Source organism: Suricata suricatta, chromosome 3 (assembly GCF_006229205.1).
Source record: "Suricata suricatta isolate VVHF042 chromosome 3, meerkat_22Aug2017_6uvM2_HiC, whole genome shotgun sequence".
Classification (NCBI taxonomy): Eukaryota; Metazoa; Chordata; class Mammalia; order Carnivora; family Herpestidae; genus Suricata; species Suricata suricatta.
The window spans coordinates 91,667,662-91,689,945 of record NC_043702.1 but is presented as its reverse complement, the minus strand read 5'-3'; the positions used below and the strand labels follow the sequence as shown (position 1 = coordinate 91,689,945).

General features: G+C 48.4%; 1 protein-coding gene across 2 annotated transcripts in view; it reads left to right on the top strand.

The window, feature by feature from the left end:
• Window positions 1-22,284, top strand: part of MGAT5 (alpha-1,6-mannosylglycoprotein 6-beta-N-acetylglucosaminyltransferase) — a 336,674-nt gene that overhangs the window by 244,390 nt on the left and 70,000 nt on the right. For both annotated transcript variants that reach the window (XM_029934680.1, XM_029934681.1), the window contains one exon: window positions 1,176-1,309. In XM_029934680.1, coding sequence (XP_029790540.1) covers window positions 1,176-1,309 — 134 coding nt within the window. The remainder of the gene's footprint in view (window positions 1-1,175; window positions 1,310-22,284) is intronic.

Below are 22,284 nucleotides of genomic sequence, written 5' to 3'. Positions count from 1 at the left end.
CTTTGCACAGAGATACCTCTGCCCTGCTCATCATACAGGGTTTCTGTGCAGGCCCCCTGCCTGGCACAGAGCTCCTGCACCTGAGGACACCAGAGCAAGACTTGCTCCATGTGCCTACCACTTCCCTGGCGAAGGAGTGTGGTTGAAGCCATGCATACCCTGCATTGTGCGGATTTGTCTGAATATCAAGTATCTCTCCATTTAGGGTATTTATAGCTGCTCCATTCAGGTCAGAGTCAAGCAGAGCAGTTGCCGTATTTAATATTAGGGTCCTCTGCAGGGTCATCTCCTGGAAAACACATTTCTCTGGGCAGAATGAATGCGTAGCAGAGAAGGGTCTCTGTTTCGACGACAGAGAATTGTTTTTCCGGTTGTTGCCTTCCGGTGAAATTCCTCTTCCGATTGTAGGCACAAGACACCACTGTTGGAGGGAGGTGTGGGGTTGCTTCTTCACTGGGTCACGTGTTGATCTAGAGAAGTTTTAGAACTGAGGTGATGAGTGACCCGGAGAAAGATGCCTTCCTTGCTCTTCCAGAATCATCTGCCTTGTAGACGACGCACTGCTCCTTGTGGTGGTTGGGTTCCTGGGGTGGCTTACAGCCCAGTGAGTTTCACCTTCCTTTCTGTCTTCATTGCCTCCATCTGTTCCATGTAGCTCCATAATGACGTCTCCCATTAGTGAGTAATTCTTAGGGGCGGAGCGGATTGGTTTGGCCCCCAGCTCCCCTTTTACCCAGCTGGCATCAGATTTCATGGTATTGGGGCTGCCAGCAGCGGCCTCACCCCTGTGAGAACCCTTGGCGCAGCCTTATTCTGGCCATTTGTTGGTAAAGCCAGGAGGGCAGCATTTCTACTGAGAGGGTGTGGGCCTTGTGCTAAGGCAATAGGAAGGAGGAGTGCACACAGCAGAATGCTGTGCAGACAGATGCATTTTACAGGCCGGGGTGGAGGGAGAAAAAGGCAGGATTTGATTCAGCATTTGGTTCAAGTGAATCCCTCCTGGAGAGAATTCTCATGTGAAGGTTTTGCTAGAAACCTCTGCCTCCCCCTTCCCAGGTTAAGCCACAGAATAGGGTAACATGAAAACCTCTGATTATGTGCAAGATGGTTTATCTCAAATTTGTGATCGTTGCTGATGAAATCCTAACTGCCCTGTCCTGTCCTTTCCACATCAGCTCATACCCCGGACAACAGCTTTCTGGGATTTGTGGTTGAGCAGCATCTGAACTCCAGCGACATCCACCACATTAACGAAATCAAAAGGCAGAACCAGTCCCTTGTGTATGGCAAAGTGGATAGCTTCTGGAAGGTGAGTCCATGTGTGTGTGTGTGTGTGTGTGTGTGTGTGTGTGTGTGTGTCTGAAAAGAAGCTCGTTGGGTAATTTAATTTAACTTTGATCCAGGGAGTAATCAAGCCAAGTGCCCAGGGCTTAATGGGATCTGCTTAGAAGTGAACAAGACTATGCATGGATTTGACCGTTCAGCATGTGGGTATCCAGTAAAGGCTGTATCTGCTTGTTTGCACAGTAGCTGCACACCAAACCCCACCACTCTTTGTTGGGAGTGACACGGTACAGCTTTCACACCCTGCACATGCTTCTGAAAGCGAGGGCCCTGCAGGGGCTGGATATGTTGCACAGAGAGCCCCTGTGCTAGGTGACTCTGCCTGTGCCTGTTGGGACACGGTGGGCGAAGCTAGCGTGGTGCCCTCTGCTTGGGGGAGCGCAGTGGGCTTCATGCCCTCTTAGTCATGGGCCGCATCGACTACCCGCGAATGGAAAGTGCCTGCCAGGGCTGACCACAGGCACTTTGCTCTGGGAGATCTCAGACGAGACAGCGTCTTTGGCCACAGCCTGAGCCAGGTTTTCCAAAACTGTTGGACTTGGGGACCTCCTGCATGATTTACAGAGTGTCCATCTGGGGGAGGTACAGGAGGAGAGGAGCTGGGCGGGAGTGTGACCTGTTGACATGGCTTCCAAACCTTTTCACCTGGCAAGTCTGCATTTGTATGCCCGTGCCACCATTTTGATGGAGGACGTGTTTGTATAGAACACAGCAGTCCCCAGGACTTCAAGACATGCTTCTTCATAGACATCAAAGTTACCACTTTACAGAATGGTCAGGGACTGTGGTCTCCTGTTGTTGTGTCTCGCATATTGTGGAAGTTAGAAATCCGACCACCGAGTGAGTGCTAGCAGTGTGTGGGGTAAACAGCTCCCTGCTGTTGATTTTCTGACTCCATGTTCAGAAAAGGAAAAGCCGTGCTCCCCCTCTTCAGTTCTGTGATGTTAACAGTACCAAAGGGACAATTAAATCAGCCTCTTTCCAGGGAAATGGATTTAATTCCAGGTAACTGTCTTTGCTATAAACAGCTAGAATTCTCTCTTAGAGTAGTACAGTGATTCTCATCTGAGGACACTTGGTTGTGTCTGGAGACCATTTTGGTTGCTATGACTGAGGGAGGCGCCATTGGCTTCTAGGGGGTAGAGGTCAGGGATGCTTTTGACAGAGCACAGGATGGTCCCACAGCGGAGAATTATCCAGCACAAAATATCAGCAGTGCTGAGGCTGAAAAACCTGGGCTGGTAAATAAGATTTATTTCCTACATCCATTATTTCGCATTTTCTCCTCTGGAGAAAAATAAAATCATTCCAGACTATAAATGGTTATTTAAGATGTTCCCATGAACTTATAGATCTTTTTCCTTTTGCATCAAAACCCGCCCTGTGTTAACGGAGCAGGTTTCAGCTGACTTCGAGCCAAGCAGGTTAGAAAGGACATGTTGGGTGATCTTGTTCTCAGCTCAGTTGTGAAGTGAGTGAATCATGGCACTGGTTTTAGGAAGACGTGGGCTCTTTAAAAACTAAGTGTCACCCCTGTCTCTCCCCCACACCTGCTCAAAGGAAATAGTTTGCATGTCTTTGTGGACTTGACCTTGAAATTATATCACTTCTGTTTTGGAACTAAGTGCGGCTTCCTTTGGGGTGCCTTTGGCAGTGTTTCAGTTTCTTTAGAAAAACAAAATAATAAATTGGTTCTGAAAGCTTTTTGGTCACCTTTTTGGGGATAAGGGAATACTTGCCACTCAAAGTGTGATTTTGTTGATGCCATTCCGAATCCCAGAAGTCTTAGCCACGGTGGCCCAAGGACTTTGTGGCATGATTTGGAAATCCTTCTGAGAGTCCACAGATGACCCAGCCTTCCTCCTCCTATGACTCGTCCAAGTATTAAAATAGGGTGAATGGCGGTGTGTCCACATTAGTCTTCAAATACCCAAAATCTGGGGTGTCACTTCAGTTTTACAGATCATTATTGCCCAGTGTTCTTTCTCTTTAACATTTTTTTTTGAGAGAGAGAGAGAGACAGACAGACAGACAGAAGGGTGGATAGAGAATCCCAAGCAGGCTCTGCACTGTCAGTGCAGAACCTTTCGTGGGACTCAATCTCAGGAACCATGAGATCAGAACCTGAGCCGAAATCAAGAATAAGATGCTTAACCAACGGAGCCACCCAGGCGCCCTATTGCTCAGTATTCTTTGATGAGAAAAAGCCCGGAAGATGAAAAATACGGTGAGGTTTTTACATAAATGCAGAACATCTCAAACTTCTGAACAGAATACAGCATGTGAGAATTGTTACTTTTAACAAGACATCCCCGTCCCCTGGGTATCTAGTGAGTGTGCGCAGAAAACAGACGGGCCCTAAGTGTGATGTTAGCACATCCACGTTTCCACGGTTGCATTTGTTGCTGACTTTAGCCCGTAGGAGATGTCAGGTATTGGTTTTCCTATCCCGTGCCCAATCTCCCTGCTCAATCTCTTTTGTCTCTAATCTCTCTGGGAAGAGGGGTGACCTCCACCCCGGGAGATTGAGGATTTTAGTGGGGGCATATGGGCACCTCGGTAGGTCCTCCTTCTCCCTCAGATTTTAGGACTCCCTAAAATTCTGAAGGTATGTGCTGTGCCTTCAGTCCTGTTGCATGTCCTCCCCTCTTCTGAGGGGATTTCCCTAGCTGCTGGGGCCTTTGAGTGGGGGATGCCACCACATGCTTACCCACCCTTGGCTCAGTGGCTCAGGGGGCTGTCTTCTGACCCAAGGCAGCCCAGCACATTGGTGTTTGGCAGTCATGATTCTGGCTCAGAAAGCTCAGCTGGACCCATGAGATTCTTCTTTTGGCATTGGAAGACAGAGGGGACCAGGAGCCGCAGGGACAGAAACCAAAAGGGAGATGTCCAGAGTTGTGATCAGGCTGAGGCAGAAGCTTCCCAGGAAGCTGGACCCACTTGGAAACGGAAAGGGTGCTGTTGGGAGAATGATGGAGCCAGGACCACAGGGAGGGGAGCTGTCACCCTGAGTGATCTGGAGGAGCCAGGAAGGAGGGAGGACAGACAGAAGCCACCCATGCAGTGTGCAGAAAAAGAGAAGGTAGCTGCCAGAGCTGCTCAAAGCTTACTTTTTTGTAGATCATATATCCCTTTATCGCACTCTGTTCCCTTGCAGTATCCTGAGGCATTTCTGTTACTTAGAGTCCTGTGAAGGAGAGCGACTAAATACATGTCTTCTCTGCTTCTGAATGCTTATCAAGAAACAGTTTATTAAATATAGAGGCCAAGAAGGAATGGGCTACCTCTTCAGCTTCTGAGTTCTGCCCGTAATTCATGGCGGAGGGACCCGGGGTCTCGTCCCGATGTAACAGTACACAGTAGAGAGGCAGGAGGTGACCTTGCTGCCAGAATCTTGAAGGCACCACTCGGGAACCATCATGAAGCATCGAAGACCCTTAGCATCACATGTGAGCTTACAGCCTAATCCCAAGTACAGATGTCTGTCTTAGCCCAGGAACCTATGGGTCTGGGTCCTTGATGTCTGCCTCTAGGGCTTCCGCTGATCAGCTGATCAATCTGATCACTGGCATCCACTAACACGAGCCTAGAACAGGAGTCTATGCAGTGTGGTGGCCAAATTCAAGGCCCGTCAACATCCTACTACCAAAGTCATTTGGGAATGAAAAACTAGTTGATTTTGTGAAAATAAGACATTTAAAACATTGTGGAAATTAATATTAATTGCTGTGTTTCCTGTCTTATTTATTTTCATATTTCTTTAAAAATAGTATCCTGAGCCTAACTGAATCTTGTGTTGATGATGCAGGGTCAGCATTTTACATATGTGTGATTCCCTCCTTGGTGATCTCATTACTTATCGATGCATCCTTGCTGTGAAAGTAAATGCCTGAAAGGTCTTGCTTTGAGCACCTCAGGGGAATAAGCATAGACTCCGAAGGACCAGTGAGGGCAGCTTGTGAGGTAGTTAACTGCTTCAAGCCTCGGGCCCCTGGCCTGTGAAATGGGGACAATAGCACTACCACACGGAGCAGGACTTCTCAGCCTTTCTGTCACATGTGAATCACCCAGCGTCTTGCTAAAATGCTGATTCAGATGCAGACCTTCTTGGGGGCCAGGGCGGCTGAGACTCCCGTGTTTCTCACAAGCACCCAGGTGGTACTAAATGTGCTGTTGGTAAAGATGCATTTCAGAAGGCAGGGCCTTGGGGGTGTTGGGGACTGTATGGGGTGCCTGGCCTTGACCAGCTGGCCAGTCAGTGAATCAGTAATTCCTTTTCCCTCTTTTCTTCAGCTTTCCTGCTACACTGATCAGGCCGCCAGCTGTCGGGTGACTTTCACTACTGTTGGCGCCTGATTCCAGTGACCCCCTCCCCCAGTCTCATTTCCCACTAAGCACATTTGTGGGGCCTAGCACCTTAGAATGGGGTAAACTGTGGTAAGCTGCGGACCCTGAGAGGAAGTGAGGGGTGTGGTGTCTTTCTTGTCATCTACTGTCCTGCTTTGTACTGTCTGTGCCTACTGGGCAGTACGCCATAGTGGTCAAGGGCACAGGCTCGAGCTGGATCACCGGGTTCAAGTCCTGCCTCTGCTGTCAGCTGCCTGATGAGGAGCAAGTTCTTTTTTTTATTTTTTTATTTTTTTAATGTTTATTTATTTTTGAGACAGAGACAGAGTGTGAATAAGGGAGGGGCAGAGAGAGAGGGAGACACAGAATCTGAAACAGGCTCCAGGCTCTGAGCTGTCAGCACAGAGCCCGACGTGGGGCTCAAACCCACAAACTGTGAGATCATGACCTGAGCTGAAGTCGGACACTTTAACCAACTGAGCCACCCAGGCACCCCGAGGAGCAAGTTCTTAACTTCATTTGGTCTTTTTTTTTTTTCATGGTCTTTTTTTTTTTCTCTATAGCAATTAAATGACTCAATACATGCAAAATGCTTGGAAGAAGACTTGGCATGCAGTGAGTCCAAAGAAATGTTTGCTGCTATTATGAGTATCATTCCTGGGGCCAGATATAAGACGCAGAGGGAATTGATGGGAGTATCGGATGGGGGACAGAGCCTGTGAGTAACGGGTAAATACAAGCCTGTCCAGAGGTACTCACATTCCATTTTTTATAAATATTTTTCCATATTCATATATTTATTTTGAGAGAGAAAAAGAGAGAGAGAGCACAAGCATGGGAGGGGCAGAGAGAAAGGAAGAGAGAGAATCCCAAGCCAGCTCCACGCTGTCAGTGCAGAGCCCAACATAGGGCTTGATCTCATCAAATGTGTAGTCGTGACCTGAGCTGAAATCAAGAGCCAGACACCTAACCGACTGAGCCACCCAGATGCCCCAGATTCCAGTTTTTTAAAACTATGTCAGTGGTTGGCACACTCTGGTTCTCTTGCCAAACCTAGGCCTCCACCTATTTCTGTAAATAACGTTTTATTGGAGCACAGCTACACCTATTTGTCGTCTCTGGCTGCCTTTGCACCACAATGGCAGAGTGGCATAGCTGTGACAGAGCCTAAAATCCTTGTTCTCTGACACGTTACGGGAAAAGCTTGCCAGCCCCTACACTACACCATGTCCCAAGTAAACCAAGGCTCTCTTGGAGGACACATTTGGCCAACAGCCCCAGGCATGGATCTCAGCAGGGGTCTTCTTAGCTTATTTCAGGGGCTCCTGATCTTGTTCAGTGTGATTGAGGCTGATGGATAAGCAGTACATGGAAAAATAAAGCGTCGATTTACCCAGTTCCTTGCTACTCCGAGACAAAGCCCCGGCCCTGAGCCTGGCGTCTCTTAATAGGCATTTCACACAGTCTGCCCTTTATGGGATGATTGTTGCCTTAGTGGCGAAAGAGGGTCTCAGCTTAGTGTAGGGTTAACTCCTCTGAGCCCTGGTCCACAGCCATCATTTAAGGAGGCACTTGCCAGTTACTCGTGAGGTGGTGAGACAGCGGCCACCCTTTTACCATGTTGGTTTGTAGATGAGGAACTGATTGAAGGAGGCGGAGGGACTTGGCTGACGTGACTAGTCCAAGTCCAGGGTTCTGACCTCCCCCCTTGAGTGCATGGCTCTCTGCTGCCCCTTGCTTCGGGAGCTGCCCTGCGCCCCTACCCTGGAGGGTGGGCCATGTGGAGAGCAAGATTCAGAAGCCAGGAAGCAAGGTCTGCCTGAGCAACTTAGGTGCGTAGCACAGTCCTGGGTGAATACTGGTGGAACAGGTAAGCCCTGCTCCTGGCTGCTCACTATGCAAACGGGGAAGCCAGTGGCAGTTTTGCACAGAGGAAGTGATATGCCCTTTTGAGCAATTCAGATTATTACAAGCTCTGGACCCCAAGGGCCTGGCTCACTTGAGCTCTAGCCTGATTGGCAGCAGCCGGATTCATCTAGTCCCTGCTGAATTTAAAAAGCTTCTTTTTATCTAGACATCAAAGTCCATGTAGTTCTAAAGCATCCTCTAAGATGACACGCATAGCCACAGGCCTAAGAAATCAGGCAGGAGGCACATCTAGAAGTGGGATGCAAGCTTTCCCTTCTCTACCCCTAACTTCGTAGCCTTCTTACTCTGTTTTCTGTGCAGCAGCAGCAAGCCAGAGTTTTATACATTTTTAATGTGTGTGTTTTTTTTTAATTTTTGAGAGAGAGAGAGAGAGAGAGAGCATGAGTGGGGCAGGGGCAAAAAGAGAGAGGGAGCAGGCTCCAGGCTCTGAGCTGTCAGCACAGAACCCAACTTGGGGCTCGAACTCACAACCGTGAGATCATGACCTGAGCCCAAGTTGGATGTTTAACCGACTGAGCCACTCAGGCGTTCCAAGAGTGATTGTTTTAAAAATATAAATGGCAATGTATTACTCCTTTTCTCAGAACCTTCCAATGGCCTCATTTTAAACGCAGAGCACCTTCCATTTATGGTGAAATCCAGTCTCTGTCAGATGGTGTAGTGAGGTTCTCTGCACCCGCCACTCTTCCTCAGTGCCCCAGGCTCTGGCTACGTGGAGTCCCACACACCACTCCCCCCCCCCCCCCCCCCCCCCCCCCCCCCCCCCCCCCCCCCCCCCCCCCCCCCCCCCCCCCCCCCCCCCCCCCCCGCAGGGGCTCAGCCGCTATAAGGGCTGCTGCCTGCCCTGGCTTGCCCCAGCAGTAGCCTCCAGGGACCACCTTGTCACGTGAGCCCTCAATCAGATGTCAGCCCTCCCCATCTCTATCACTGTATTCTCTTCCTTCCTTTTAAGCAGTATTAATCATTTTGTGATCGTGTATTTCTTTTTCTGTCAGCCTCTCCTTGTTAGACTCTAAGCTCCTTGAGGGCAGAGCTCATTGATTTTATTTTACCAGCACCGGCACCTGGCACATAGTAGGTGCTTCGTAACTACTTGGTGAATGAATCCATCTCCTCTCAGTTTCATTTAATTTATCTGATTTCTCTGGACATCCTCAGATATGGCTTGGAATGTGTTTTGCTCTGGGCATTGCCCTGTGCTCTCTGGTCCCAGCGATCTGGGATTTGAGGAACAGGAGTGGAGCTACATGGGTGCCAACCCCACAGCCCCCACAGATGTGTCTGGAGGTTTTCACAGCCCCCAGGGAAGTGAGCAGTGAAATGGCCTGGAAAGAGAATGCTGTGCGGGGCCCCTGGGGGCCTATCTCGGCACCAGCTCTACCAGCATCTCTGTGACTGGGGGACAGGAACCTCTGGCCTGCCGCTACTGCACTCGTATGCAGGAATGTCTTAGTGAAGAGGAATGAATTACTGATCCACACAACATGTGTACCTCTATATAGTGCTGCGGGCAAGAACCAAACATCATAAGGAATCTATACTGTGTGAATCTGCATGTATAAACTCTAGAGAATGCAGACTAACCTATAGCGACAGGAAGCAGATGGGTGGCTGCCTGGAGAGTGAGAGAGAGGTGGGCTGATGTCCACCATGGCTGATGGCCGTGTGATGGGCTCTTTATGCTGGCGCACATCAAATCGTATGCTTTAAACATGCGGTTTCTTATATGCCCAATATACCTCCGTAGGGCTGTTAAAAATAACTCCAAGTTGGCCACCAGTGACCTGTGGGACAAACCCGGCCTCTGGCCTGCCAACTAAAAATAGGCTTTTTTTTTTTACATTTTGAAAGTCATAAAAAGAAACCAAAAAAGCCAAACATACAGACCTTGTATATTCTGACAGAGTCTAAAATATTTGCGGTCTGTCCCTTTGCAGAGCACGTTTGCTGACCCCTGGATGAGAACAATAATTATTCACCTGTGCTCTTGGGAGCCCCAGGGACTGGCTTCCATGGGGAGTTTGGGGGGCGGGGGCAGCCTCACAGTGACCCCATCCACTGCAGCAGCTCGGATTTCTTTGGATTCCCAGTAAGACTTCACTGGTACAAAGGGTTTAACTGCTTTAAACAGTTAAACAAAAATGTTGAAAAGTCTCTAGACCAGTCAACTTCTGAGTGTGAGATAGAATCCTATTTTAAAAACTGTATAATTATCTGGCTTACTAATTTGGTTGACTTGGGCTATTTAAATTAATGCAAAATTGGAAATGGGAGTAGTTTGGAAAAATGCCATCTTATTTTGCAGTAGAAATTAGCTGTTCTTAGTATATTTTTTAATGAACCCCCCAGGACCTTTGTAATTAAAGAATGTATTGGAATCCTTGAAACGAACACAGTTTTGTAGGTAAGTTAAACCTTGTCCTGTTTGTTTTTTCTAATTTTTTTTTTTGGCCAGACTTTTCTTCCCAGATAATGCAGAGATAAACCACGTAAATTTAAACCTACCTTAAGTCAAACAGGCATACGTTTTGAAATAATGAAATTGGAACCAGTTCTGTTGAATTTGCTGGAAAATATAATGCGATCACGGCTCTTGCCAAAAAAAGTATTTATTCCCAAGCATCCCTCTCTCTCCCCCACTTTATTCCCCTTGGGGGAAAACTTGGGTAGGAAAGACCTTGTCAGGATTCCTTAGAGGGCCACGCTGGCCAGAGGCAGGAAGCAGGTTGCTTGTCCTCCAGAGGGGCCCTCCGGTACCTGTAGGGGCATAAGCCCCTCAGGGGCAGTCGCTCAGCCCTCCTCAGTGCCCCGTGCATGTCTTCTTCTCTGGCTCCACTCCTGGCACTTGTTCAAGTGCAGTCACATCACATAGCCTTTCTGCCAAGTTGAAATACGAGCGTGGAGTTGGGGTTGGGGGAAGGAAGAGAAACCAAGTGCAAAGAGAAATAGTAGAAACAAACCATTGGCTTTTAAGTTCTAAGGACTATGGTGCAGGTGACATAAGGATTGTTCAGAAATGGTGTTGGTTGCATGCTAACTGTAACCGAAGCCACAGTGCTGTCCACTGTATGCACATCAGTGTGTGGTAAGCAAGTGAGTGCAGGTCTGAACATCACCTTCGGAGCTCAGAGAAACCGTGGGCAGCCTTTTTTCCTGTCTCATCAGCTTTGTGGTCTGTTGGTTCTGTTGCCTGTTTCATCTTAAACCCATTGAGATTTCATTGTCCATTGGCAGAGAGAACATGTTCTCCTTGTCATACTTGTCAGCCCAGAAACACTGATTAGAAACAGTCTAGAGCAGCTGGAGGAGCCCTGGCTGGAGCAGCCGGCGCCCAGATTCTAATTTCAGCAGCACTCACTGACCACATGTCCTCTCAGTTCATTTGCCCTTGGGTCTTGCTCTCCTCATCTGTAAAATGAGGCAGAGGACTGAATGTTCTCTTGTTTTAGTCCCTAGAGTTCCATGATTCTATAATCTAAACTCCTTCTTGGCCTTCTCTAATTCCTTCGAGAGCGAGGGCACAGCGAAGATGGCCTACAGGACAACTTTATGGGCCATCAGATACAGGGCAGAGGGATGGTAATTGGGCCAGGCCAGGCACAGAGTCCATAAAACCAACTGTCCAGGAAAAGGATAAGGTTGCTGTGACTTAGTGGCCACGTGTGTAAAAGAGATTTAAAGGATTCGTTGACCATAAACTCATGTGAGCCAACAGTGTGGGAAGCTGCCAAGAATTGATAATGGACCTTCGTTCAGTTAAGGCATAACATGTAGAATGAAGGGCCGGTAGTTCGCATCCATCTGAGAGCACCTAGCGTACTCCAGTCCCTGCTGATGCTCAGGGTATGTGGGGGCACTTCCCTCCCTCTGAGGCCGGCAGTGCTGAGGGCGGGGACTGCAGGGCTAGGCGGGTGAGGCTCCGTCCTGGCTCTACACTGATGAGCTGTGTGACTGAAGGCAGGTGCCTTAATCTCCCTATGCTTCTGTCGTCTCATCTATAAAATAAGAGGGAATAATGGCACCTACTTGATGGTCCCTATGAAGATCATGTGAGTTAATAAATACAAAGCTGTTAGTTTTATATTTCTGCAATGTCAGGTATTCATTAATGTGTGTGTGTTAGTTTTTGCTGTTACTGATGTTATTATCTAGGCAAATTAGAGCTTTGGGGTTGAAAGGAGTAAAGTGTGGTGGGCTCAGAGCCCTGCTTTATGAAGGCTGATGGAAGAAAATGACATGCCTGGCCAAGAAAAAAAGGCTTGACTGAGATGGGGCGGGGGCAAGGACTTCAGAAGGGTAGCCAACAAGTTAGGAATCAGATTTGTCCTGAATGACCCTCTGAAGGGCAGGTAATGAACGGGCAGCTAGTGAACTTTCTGAGCTTTCAAAGAGTCACAGGAAGCTTCTTAACTCAACTACCAGTGCCATGCAACAGTGAGGTGAGCCACTTGGGAAGCCATTAGCCCCCTATTATTGTTGGCTGCAGGGACACCGGCAAGGCTTTGAGGGAGGTATCACTGATGCCAGGAGGACGTTGGACTGCCAAAATTGTAGCAGTGACTCAGAGGTTCTGCGTTTGTAGAATGCAGGTGGATGTGGAGAAAGAGGAACTATCCTATAACTCAGTAATTGCACTACTAGGTATTTATCCAAGGGCTACAGGTGTGCTGTTTCAGAGGGGCCCATGCACCCCAATGTTTACAGCAGCACTATCAACAATAACCACAAGATAGAAGGAGCCCAAATGTCCATCAGTGGATGAATGGATAAAGGTGTGTGTGTGTGTGTGTGTGTGTGTGTGTGTGTGTGTGTGTGTAATGGAATATTACTCGGCAATAAAAAAAAGAATGAAATCTTGCCATTTGCAACTATGTGAATGAAACTAGAGAGGATCATGCTAAGCGAAATTAGAGAAAGACAAATATCATATAACTTCACTCATGTGAGAGCTTTAAGACACAGAACAGATGAACATAAGGGAAGGGAAGCAAAAATAATATAAAAACAGGGAGGGAGACAAAACATAACAGACTCTTAAGTATGGAGAACAGAGGGGTACTGGAGGGGTTGTTGGAGTGGGGACGGGCTAAGTGGGTAAGGGGCATTAAGGCATCTACTCTTGAAATCATTGTTACACTATATGTGAACTAACTAGGATATAAATTTTTAAAAAAATTTTTAAAAGAAAAAAAAGAAGGCAGGTGGAAAGGGGCAGGAAGCAGAGGGACAGGAAGGGACACTCCAAGGAGCAAGGTTTTATTCATGGGCTGGTGCTACCAATAAAACGTTCTGGGGGGCACCTGGGGTGCTCAGTTGGTGAAGCATCCAACTCTTGGTTTCAGCTCAGATCATGGTCTCACAGTCCATGAGTTTGAGCCTTGCCTTGGGCTCTGTCTGACAGCATGGAGCCTGCTTGGGATTCTCCGTCTGTCTCCCTCTCTCTGCCTCTCCCCTGTGGCTCTCTATCTCTTTCTCTCTCTCAGCATAAATAAAAACATTAAAAAAGAAATAAAGAAAGCATGTTGGCCAGTTGACTGCTCTTTTGTGAAGGCCGGGCTTCATGCCTAAAGTAACAGATACAGCCTCGGACCCCATGGACCAATTCTAACTCACAGACATTTTTCTTTAACCAGCACAATATTTTTTAAATTGGGGAAGTTTTCCACTCTGGAAGGTTCATCTGAAAAGCCAGAACTGCGGGCTTCTCTTGACAGAGCAGATGGTGTGGCAAATTGGACCCTTAATGCCTCACGTGCCAAACACTGGCTGGAGCTTAGTGGTGGCTGCACCGACGTACGGGTTAGGGGATGTTCTGGGGATGACAGTCCTTCCAGAGCCTTCTCTAACCCCTCTGGCCCTCAAAGTTATTTGAGTATTTGACCTTGTACTGGGGAGGCAGGGGAGAAGATACTTTTGTCTAGTCCTCTCAGAGAATAGGTTTCCTATGATGAGGGTAAAGCTCAAGAAGGAACTTTGAGTGCAGTCCTGAATTCCATGTTTGATCCAGGCCAACTCGCCTGTCAAATGGCCTCTTCAGGAGTCTGGCACTTTTTGAGGCATAAGGATGGGCTGAGCGGAAGGCCAAGTTCCTTTTTCCCTCTTGCAGCTCACGCAGGAAACCCAAGTTCTTAAAATCTTTGTTAGATTCAGAGACTTTTCTTTTCTTTCTTTCTTTCTTTTTTTTTTTGAGCCCAGCCCCTGAGCACTTTCCAGTCAGCAGCCCAGCCCTGATAGGAGCTTCCAGAGCTGCCTCTGACAAGTTACATTGCGGGTGAAACTAAGCTTTCTTTTTTGGGTTGGCAGGGAGGGGGTGGGAGTGGCATTCTTTAGGAAGTGTGCATGGCAGGAAACTCTGCACCTTAATTACCTTAATGTAATAAAGTCTTCGGGTTCCTTTCCACAACTCCGCTGACAGACCCTCCCATGGCTGCAGTTGGAAACCGTAGCTCTGTGTTACGTCCATGCAGACACTGGGGTGGTCCTTGGGCGTAGCGTTGATTTATTCTTTTTTTTTTTTTTATACTGAAGTGATTTCCAGTCTGTGTTCCAGGGAATGGCCCGAAAGCTTGAGTTGGTTCTCAGAATCTAGGTCAATGTTAAACACATTTGCCTGATGGTAAGCTCCACCTGGGAATTTGTTAAATATCCAGATGCCAGGGACTCCCCTCAGGCTCGCCTCCTCAGAATCTCCAGGGAATTGTATGTTCAGCAAGTGCTCCCAGTGATTCGTTTAAGAAGGCAAGTTTGGGACACACTGTGCTAGCTAGTCACCCATTTTCCTACAACAGGAAAACCTTAATTGCTTCCTTTCCATGCACGGTGCTCGGCTGCTGTGGAGTCAACAACCACCTCATGTTGTGAGAGATACTTAGGCCCTTGTTTTATGAGGCTCAATCCTGAGTCTGGGCCCTTGATTTCCAGGGCAGCACACCAGCCTCTTGGTGCATCCCCCACAGATCTGCCTTTTCATTTCCATAGTCGTAGCAAGTCACCTAAATAAGTCCAAGCAAGGGTACAGTTAGCTGACCCAGGTCCTCGGGAACGCTTGCCTTCTAGCTCAGTCACTCATATGCGACACTTTGCAGAAATGTGAGTGGCCACAGAGCACTGCCACAGAGCCTCATGAAGCACGTATCCGTTTCACGGGAGGTAAAACAAAGCCTGAGAGGTGTTTAGGAGAACCGAACCCACCATAAGGTACTGATGAGTGATTCGTCTCGTTGTCTTTCTTGGGCTGACCATTTATGCTTTAGAAAAGTCAGTGATGGTCCAAAAGTTTGGATGATAAATGGGAGAGTTTTGGGCCTTGTCCCAGGTGGTTGGGGAGGCATTTGAGGAGCCTCAGGGTGGAGCGTGGTGCCTCGGTGCCCCTCCTGAGAACCGCCAGCAGTCGCCTGCTCTGTCAGAGACTGGCAGCCCTCCCAGAGGCATAAACAGCTGAGTGCGAATGAGTGCAGCTGTGAGGAGGAAACAGATAAAAGTAACATGGGTGAAAAGAGGCCCCTTGTGCTCAGCAGAGGGTCTCCTCCAAAAGCCAGGACTGGCTTGGGTAGCAGGGGGCTGAGGCAGCCAGCGAACATCCTGAGGGCGGGGTGCTTCTGGAAAGTTCTGAAGCGCTGCCTGCCTGCTCTAATTGTGCTGGGATGAGTTCATTTGTAACTCTTAGTAAACACAGCTGTTGTGGTTGTAATTTGCCTCAAGGCTTTTTACTATTACTCCAACCCTAACAGTTTGGCAGCCTATCTGGGAACAATGGTGATTAGGGGAGGGGAAAAGAAGTTGCTATCTGAGAACCGAGAGGGAGAAGAGCGGTGGCTGTCCATGGACAGAAGCCACAGAGCGAGTCCCAGTGTGTGAAAGCCATGCTTTGTGGACAGGGGGACAGCATCCCAGGTGGTGACCAAAGGGACTTAGGTGCCCAAACGCTGAACAGCATGGGGAGAAGTCCGAGAACCTGTGCAGAAGGTGGTTGCAAAACCACGGCAAGATTGTTCATTCAAACAAAGAAAGGGTTAAGACCGTTCTTAGAGCGAGAGACCTAATCCTGGGAACTTAGGACGGCCCGAAAGTCCTGGCTTTCTGAATGTGATTGGGCACAGATGTGTAAGAATAGCTGAAATGGTGTATCCATGGTATTTTTCCTCCTATTAGACACTATTAAAGCACAGCCTATAGGAAAACTGTTTCGGATGAGATTCTAGGTATAGTCTGAATTCCTCCAAAGGCAGAGTTGCAGCTTGAGGGGACATGCCTATACCCGGCCATGCCGCGCAGCAATGGCTGGGCCAGCAGCACAGAGGGGCATTGTTGGATCCTGAGGTGCTGAGGACTGGGGCAGAACTGGGGCCGGGAGTGTTCCCAGACCTCCCTGCAGCTTCTCAGCCTGGCTGAAGTGGTTCAGTCCCAGGGGACTTGAGAGATTGGCAAGGACGCTGCCACCCTCCCAGCTGTAGGAAGGCTGCCCGCAGAGAGGAGCTTGGATGTCTTCATTCTTTCTTTGGTTTAGGAATGCACGTTCCCCCAGGCTGTCCCAGGTTCATCCTGGGAGAGTAAAGTTCATTCCCCAGGAGCACTGCTGGGAAGCAGTTCAGACATACCTGGGAAACGGATGCCTTTAAATGAGTTCCCTGTGGTATGTGCATCATCCCTTGTTTGGAAGCTCAGCAAAGAGAGCAAAATTGTGGCTGTAGGAAGAAATCAGAAATGTGGATTTCTGGCCATTCCTGAGAGAGGAAAGCAAAGTAGCGGTATTCTTATAGAAGGAAGTGGAGAAGCACTTAAAAAATCTGGGGATGTGGAGTCACTTAAGCCTGTTGAATGTGCTGGGCCAGTTGAAGGCAGTTTGACCTCTTCCTGCTGCTGTCTGCACTGCCATGGCAAAAAGGCACGCGGGCTGCTAGTGTGACTTGGCACCCGGGTTGTTTCTCATTCCCACTGGAGTCATTGAGAAATAACTTTTGGTAGAAGCAGAAACCATGGAATTTACACTGTGGAACCTGCTACAGTCACTGAAAAGTCCTATCATTGAGACCATGAGACAGGTCGTGCAAGGGCAGAGCTCATTGATAGAGTTTTATGTGAAAAATATAGCGTGGGAGCGTATGTCACCCTGGGGAGTGTTTATTGGAAACGCCATCCACCATTGTATTATATGAAGAGGTATCACAACGTGGAGATACAGTGATACACCAGTGTAGAAAAAAATTAGAAATGTACCGTGTGTGCTTCTGAAATCATATTTAGTGTCTATATACAATTTCATACTTCAATAAAAATCATATAAGCAGCATATGCTCATAAAATCTGGCTGTGCAGCCCTAAGTACTGAGTCCATCTGTAGTCGAGATAAGTCAGGACTCCCCGCAGGAATCCTGGTCCAGCCTCTCGGGACTGTGGGGCTCCAGGGAACACTGGCATTTTCCCTGCTCATGTGGAATGCTTATAGCTGGCTGGCCTTAGCTTCTCCCGTCCCTGATTCTATTTCCGACTAGATGGAGCCCCTTTGGGAAGTGATGATGGTGACTGCCAATATTGGGGCACTTGTTACGTGCCAGCCATGATTCTCAAAACCGTGCTCTCAAGTCAACACCGGTATTAACCCTATTTTCAAGTGAGGCCCCAAGGCAGGTGGAGGTGCAGGTCCCTCGGGCTGAGTCCAGCTTTGGATTGAAGGGACAAATACTGGAACCAGTCCTCTCGATGGCCTCCTAAGGAATGGGCTCTCTCTGTGGCAGCTGCTTCTTTCTCGTGTACATCTCCTCACATCCCAAGAGGCCGAATTAAATCCATGATAGCATAGGACACATTTCAACAAATAGTTCTGTAGGATTCTGAGTGGAGAGCTAGTGAAACTGAATGGCTGAGACTCCTTGGCCTTCGTCTCAAATCTAAAGACCTCTAATGGTAAAATCCGGCCATTTTTATTATGTGTAAGTTTGTTGTAATGACTGCTGTCATCTAGGACCAGTTAGGAACCTGCTTGTATGTCAGGACTTGCAGAGACATGTCTGCCCTCTGGGAGGTCGGTCAGAGACGGAAGTACAGACCTGGCTGTGTAAAAAGTAGGGGAGATTGGAAAATGAAATCAAACGCTAGCCGATAGAGTACTATGTGGTTTTGAAGGACAAGTGAAGAGTCTGCAGACAAAACTCATAAGGCGCAAGTGCTGGTCCAAGTGCCCTTGGTTTGGGGAAATCTACCTCATTTTCTTAATTAAGTTCCAACAGGCATTTCCTCTAGTGGAAGGCAGAAGAGAGGGCCAGTGGTTATGGCTGGTGGGAGGGAAGGGGCTTGGAAAGCCTTGACCTCTGTCCTCCTCTGTCCCCAGGCTGCTGAGGGGTGTTGACTGCAGAGTGGGAGTCTGTAGGGCTACCACATAGACTTGTCCGCTGCACAGGCCCAGAGGACACCATTCCCACTGCATGGAATGAAGTAAAGCAGGGTACACCCTTTTGTTCCAGACCAATTAGTGATCATTCCAGGTCCTCAGAGCTGACTATGGTTTGGCCAGGGACCTCCTGATGGTGTAATGCCAGGCAGCCAGGAGCTTCCCAGCAGCCCTCTGAGACAGCACCATTACTGCATTTTCCCAGGAGGAAATCCAGGTCTGGGAGACAGGAAATTCGCACCCTGTCCAAGAGAGGCTGCACCCAGTCTAAAGGCCTCTTTTTTCTTATTTCCCCTCTTTCCTCCCTTCCCCCTCCTTTTTTCTTTTCCTTTCTTTCCCTTCCTCCCTTCCTCTTTTCCTCCTCACTTCCCTTTTTTTCCTCCCATTAAAATTTTTTTTTTTTGGTTCATTGTCTAGAAGTGATGTAGATCATTTGCTGCTGCAGTTGATGCAAAGAATTTGTCCTAAATCAGTGTCTCTTTATTTTGTTACTTGGAACTCCATGGTGGTGTTTTCATGGAGTGGCATTTGGGTCATTTAAACCAGTGGCAGTCTGAGTAATAACTCGGAGAGGCAGATGTGTGGCTATTTTGCAGATAAGTCGCTCACCATTTGGACCACAGAGTGATTTCAGGCACCTCTAAGCACAGAATACCACCTCATCCCGAAGAACCTTGCTGGTGAGCCATGGGTAGGAGGCAAAGGATCCCTCATCCTTACCCAGTGGCCTAGAACTACCAGGCTTCCTTTCGTTCTTCAGTGGAGACCACGGTCCAAAATAATACATTGGTTTTGCTTACTTACATTTTGTGAGAATGTACTGGCTCCTGATCATAAGCCGAGGGTAGGGCCTCCCAACACGAAACTCAGTTGGCAGCCAGGGTGAGTGTTTCTACCAATGCCGTCCAAGGTGCACTGACCTCCGTAGGCTGATCCCAGCTGTGACCAAATTGCATCAGTGCCTCAAGCATGTGCTTAACCTGCAGATGGGCTCAGAGCACCTGTTATGCCTGACAGGAGAGTCAGACAAGAGATGCTTGTGAAAATACTGATTAAACTATCCCAAGCTGGACAGTGTGCCCATGAACTTGTCCCTTAGATCCATCAGAAGTGCATTCGGCTGAAATGAGCAAAATGTCTCACCTGTATTGCATCAAACAGGGCTTATCCCTCTCACATAACAAGGTCTTGGGGTCAGCCGTTGGGGGTAGCGGCACTTGTGCACATTAGAAACACCAAAGACCCAGGCATCTTCTGTCCTGCTTTGTCATCCTTATTAGTACATTGGCCTGCTGTCTTCTGATCACAAGGACTGCTACAGCTCCAAGCAGGCTCCATATCTGTGGTCAAAGCAGAACGAAGGGTGAAGGAACGGGAGCCAGCTGTGTCTGCCTTTTATTAAGAAACAAGCTTCGAGGCTCCTGGTGGCTTAGTCAGTTAAGCCTCAGACTTCGGCTCAGGTCATGATCTCACATTCATGGGTTTGAGCCCCACGTTTGGCTCTGTGCTGACAGCTCAGAGCCGGGGGCCTGCTTCCGATTCTGTCTCCCTCTTTCTCTGCCCCTCCTCGCTCATGGCCCTGTCTCTCTCAGTCTCAAAAATAAATAAAACATTAAAAAAATTAAAAAAAAAAAAAAAGAAAAAGAAACAATCTTCCTGGGGCACCTGAATGGCTCAGGGATGGTTAAGTGTCCAACTTAGGCTTGGGTCATGATCTCGCAGTTCATGAGTTCCAGCCCTGCTTCAGACTCTTTACTGACAGAGCGGAGCCTGTTTAGGATTCTCTGTCTCCCTGTCTGTCTCTGCCCCTCCCCCATTTGCACTTGCTCTCACGTGTGAGCTCGCTGTCTCTCTCTCTCTCTCTCTCTCTCTCTCTCTCTCAAAAATAAATAATAAAAAAATATTTTAAGTAAACATTAAAAAAAAAAAAGACACAGAAACTTCCCCTGGTTATCTTTCCCGTATATTTCTCATCATTCACCCTGGGTCACATGGCCATCCTTGGATGCAGGGGAGGCAAGGAAAGTGGAGGAGAGGACAGTTGTCATTGGCTTATCAATCAGATTCATTGTGTCCCAAGAGTATTCGGATTCTTATAATAAGGCAGAGGGAAGGGAAATGGAGTTTGAGTGTATGGCACATTCACTTACCCATTTCTGTCATCAAAACTGACAGTTTGGATGGCACAGCACGGAAGAGACTGTATTGGTAGAGATAAAGTAAAATGCCTGTGTCCTCCCAGGGCTCTGCCTTTCCCAGCTTGTGTGACTTGGTTTTTTTTTTTTTAAGGGATCCCACCATCAAAACCGGTAACTTTTTTCACAGTTTGGTCCTTTCTCCTCAACCTGTTTCCCCACTCCTCTTCTCTAGTTCAGAACTGTCACCAGCTTCTCTTGCACAGAGCACTGGCTAATGCTCACACCAGATGTGTGTCCCGTCAGGTACTCAGGCTTTGTTCTAGCACAGTCCTCAGCAAAATCCATGTGGCTTCTATACCCAGCATAGGCCTAGCCATTTTGCCTAGCTCTCCGCACTGCAGGCTACTGGTTCACCCTGCTCAGCTCTAAATTCATCCTTTCTAACTGCACTGTGAAAATGGATCTGGGCCCTAGAAATGCTTTTTCTTTGCAGCTGGCACTAGAGCATGGTCGGTAGAGGGTGCTGGAAAGATATTGCAGGAGGAAGAGGATTTTTGTGCCTGGTTCTCTAACGGCCCCTGCATCACCCGGGTCCTGCAGCCCTGGAGGGGACATGGGGACTTCGAGGCTGCGCAGTGGTGTGTGAGGCAGGAGCTTATCAGTTGGGAAACAGAGCCTGTGGCAAGGTTGCAATTTTTTTTATAGATCTCTCTCTCTTATTTACTCTTACCAAAGTCAGATTTAACAGGCTGTCCAGCCATGTAAATGTAGAAAACTATGGAGGCAGGATGTGCCAATTCGGAGCATGGGCTTTAGAGACAGATCAGGATTCGTTTCCAGGCTTTAGCACTTCCTCGATGTGTGCTTCTCTACCTGACACCTCCCTGATCCGAGCCTTAGTGTTCCCAGCCATACAGTGGGTGGGGGTAGTGAGTACTGACCCGCAGGATCATCTGGATTACTTGAGCTCATTCTAGCAGTGCACATATGTAGTACAGTGCCGGGCACATAGTAATATCGCCATGGATACTCACTTGATGATGCTGTGGCTGTTGTGGAGGCACCCCGGCTCTTGGGGTGGCCGGACTAGAGAATTCCTTAGTGCTCCTCACTCAGCATCCTGGCTGCAGCCGGCGGGCACCTGGCTGCAGGCCTCCTGACTTGCCTCATCCCCTTACCTGCTTTCTCTGCTGCCTCCTCTCCCTCTTCTCTGCTCTTCCCTCTCTCTCCTCTTCTTTTTTCTAGTGCTTCTCTCCATTCTTTCTCCCTCTATGCAAGCTTCTTTTGTAATGAATTAACAACATTTGATGAAACAGTTTAGAAATATTTGCTTAGGGCTTTACAGAAACATGTGCATTGTTCTGAATATTTTATTCTCGTGTGATGACTCGCTAGTATTACTTGTCTCCAGGGTCAAGTGTTCCCTTCTAGTTTTGTTCTTTCAGAAATGAGATAAGAAGGAAGCGTGATTCTGGCCGTGACCCAAAAGACAGATGAGTCATGGCTCAGGAACAGACACAAAGGTCTCAGTGTAAGCGGTTTCTTGCCCTTGTGGGGAAACATCTGTAACTTTCGAGGGCTCCCCTTCGCCAGCTGGATATGGAGTTCAAAGAATCGAATTTCATGCAGGCAAACCAGCCGACGGCGGCGGGGCGCTAGCACCCAGAAGAAGCGGTTGTGTGGGCAAGTGCCGCCTCTGATGCAGCCAGGCCTCCCACCGGCCAGCGGCGGGGCCGCGCCACGGCTTCCTGACGGCAGGCACCCAGGGCTCTTGTTCACATGTGGGTCCCCAGTGCCCGCCAGGCCCCGGCCACAGGAGGAACAAAATAATATTTGAAGAGAGTGGAATGTGAACATGTGGACCGGTGGACCCGGAGAAGCCTGCTATTGATTCCATAAAGAGCAGCTCCAGCCTCTTTCAGGAAAGAAAAAAATAAAGAGTGGTTGGCACTCTGGAGCTGTGTTGCCATGGCAGAGGGATTAGGCCGTGGGTTCTGGATGTGGTCCTGACCCCATCAGTTGCCCCATGGACCCAGACACAGTTTAACCTCCACAGACTCTGCTTTGTTAACAAGAACGACACCAACAGTGCTCAGGTCATAGGGCTGTAGGGATGAAATAAGGAAGGTCAAGGAGGAC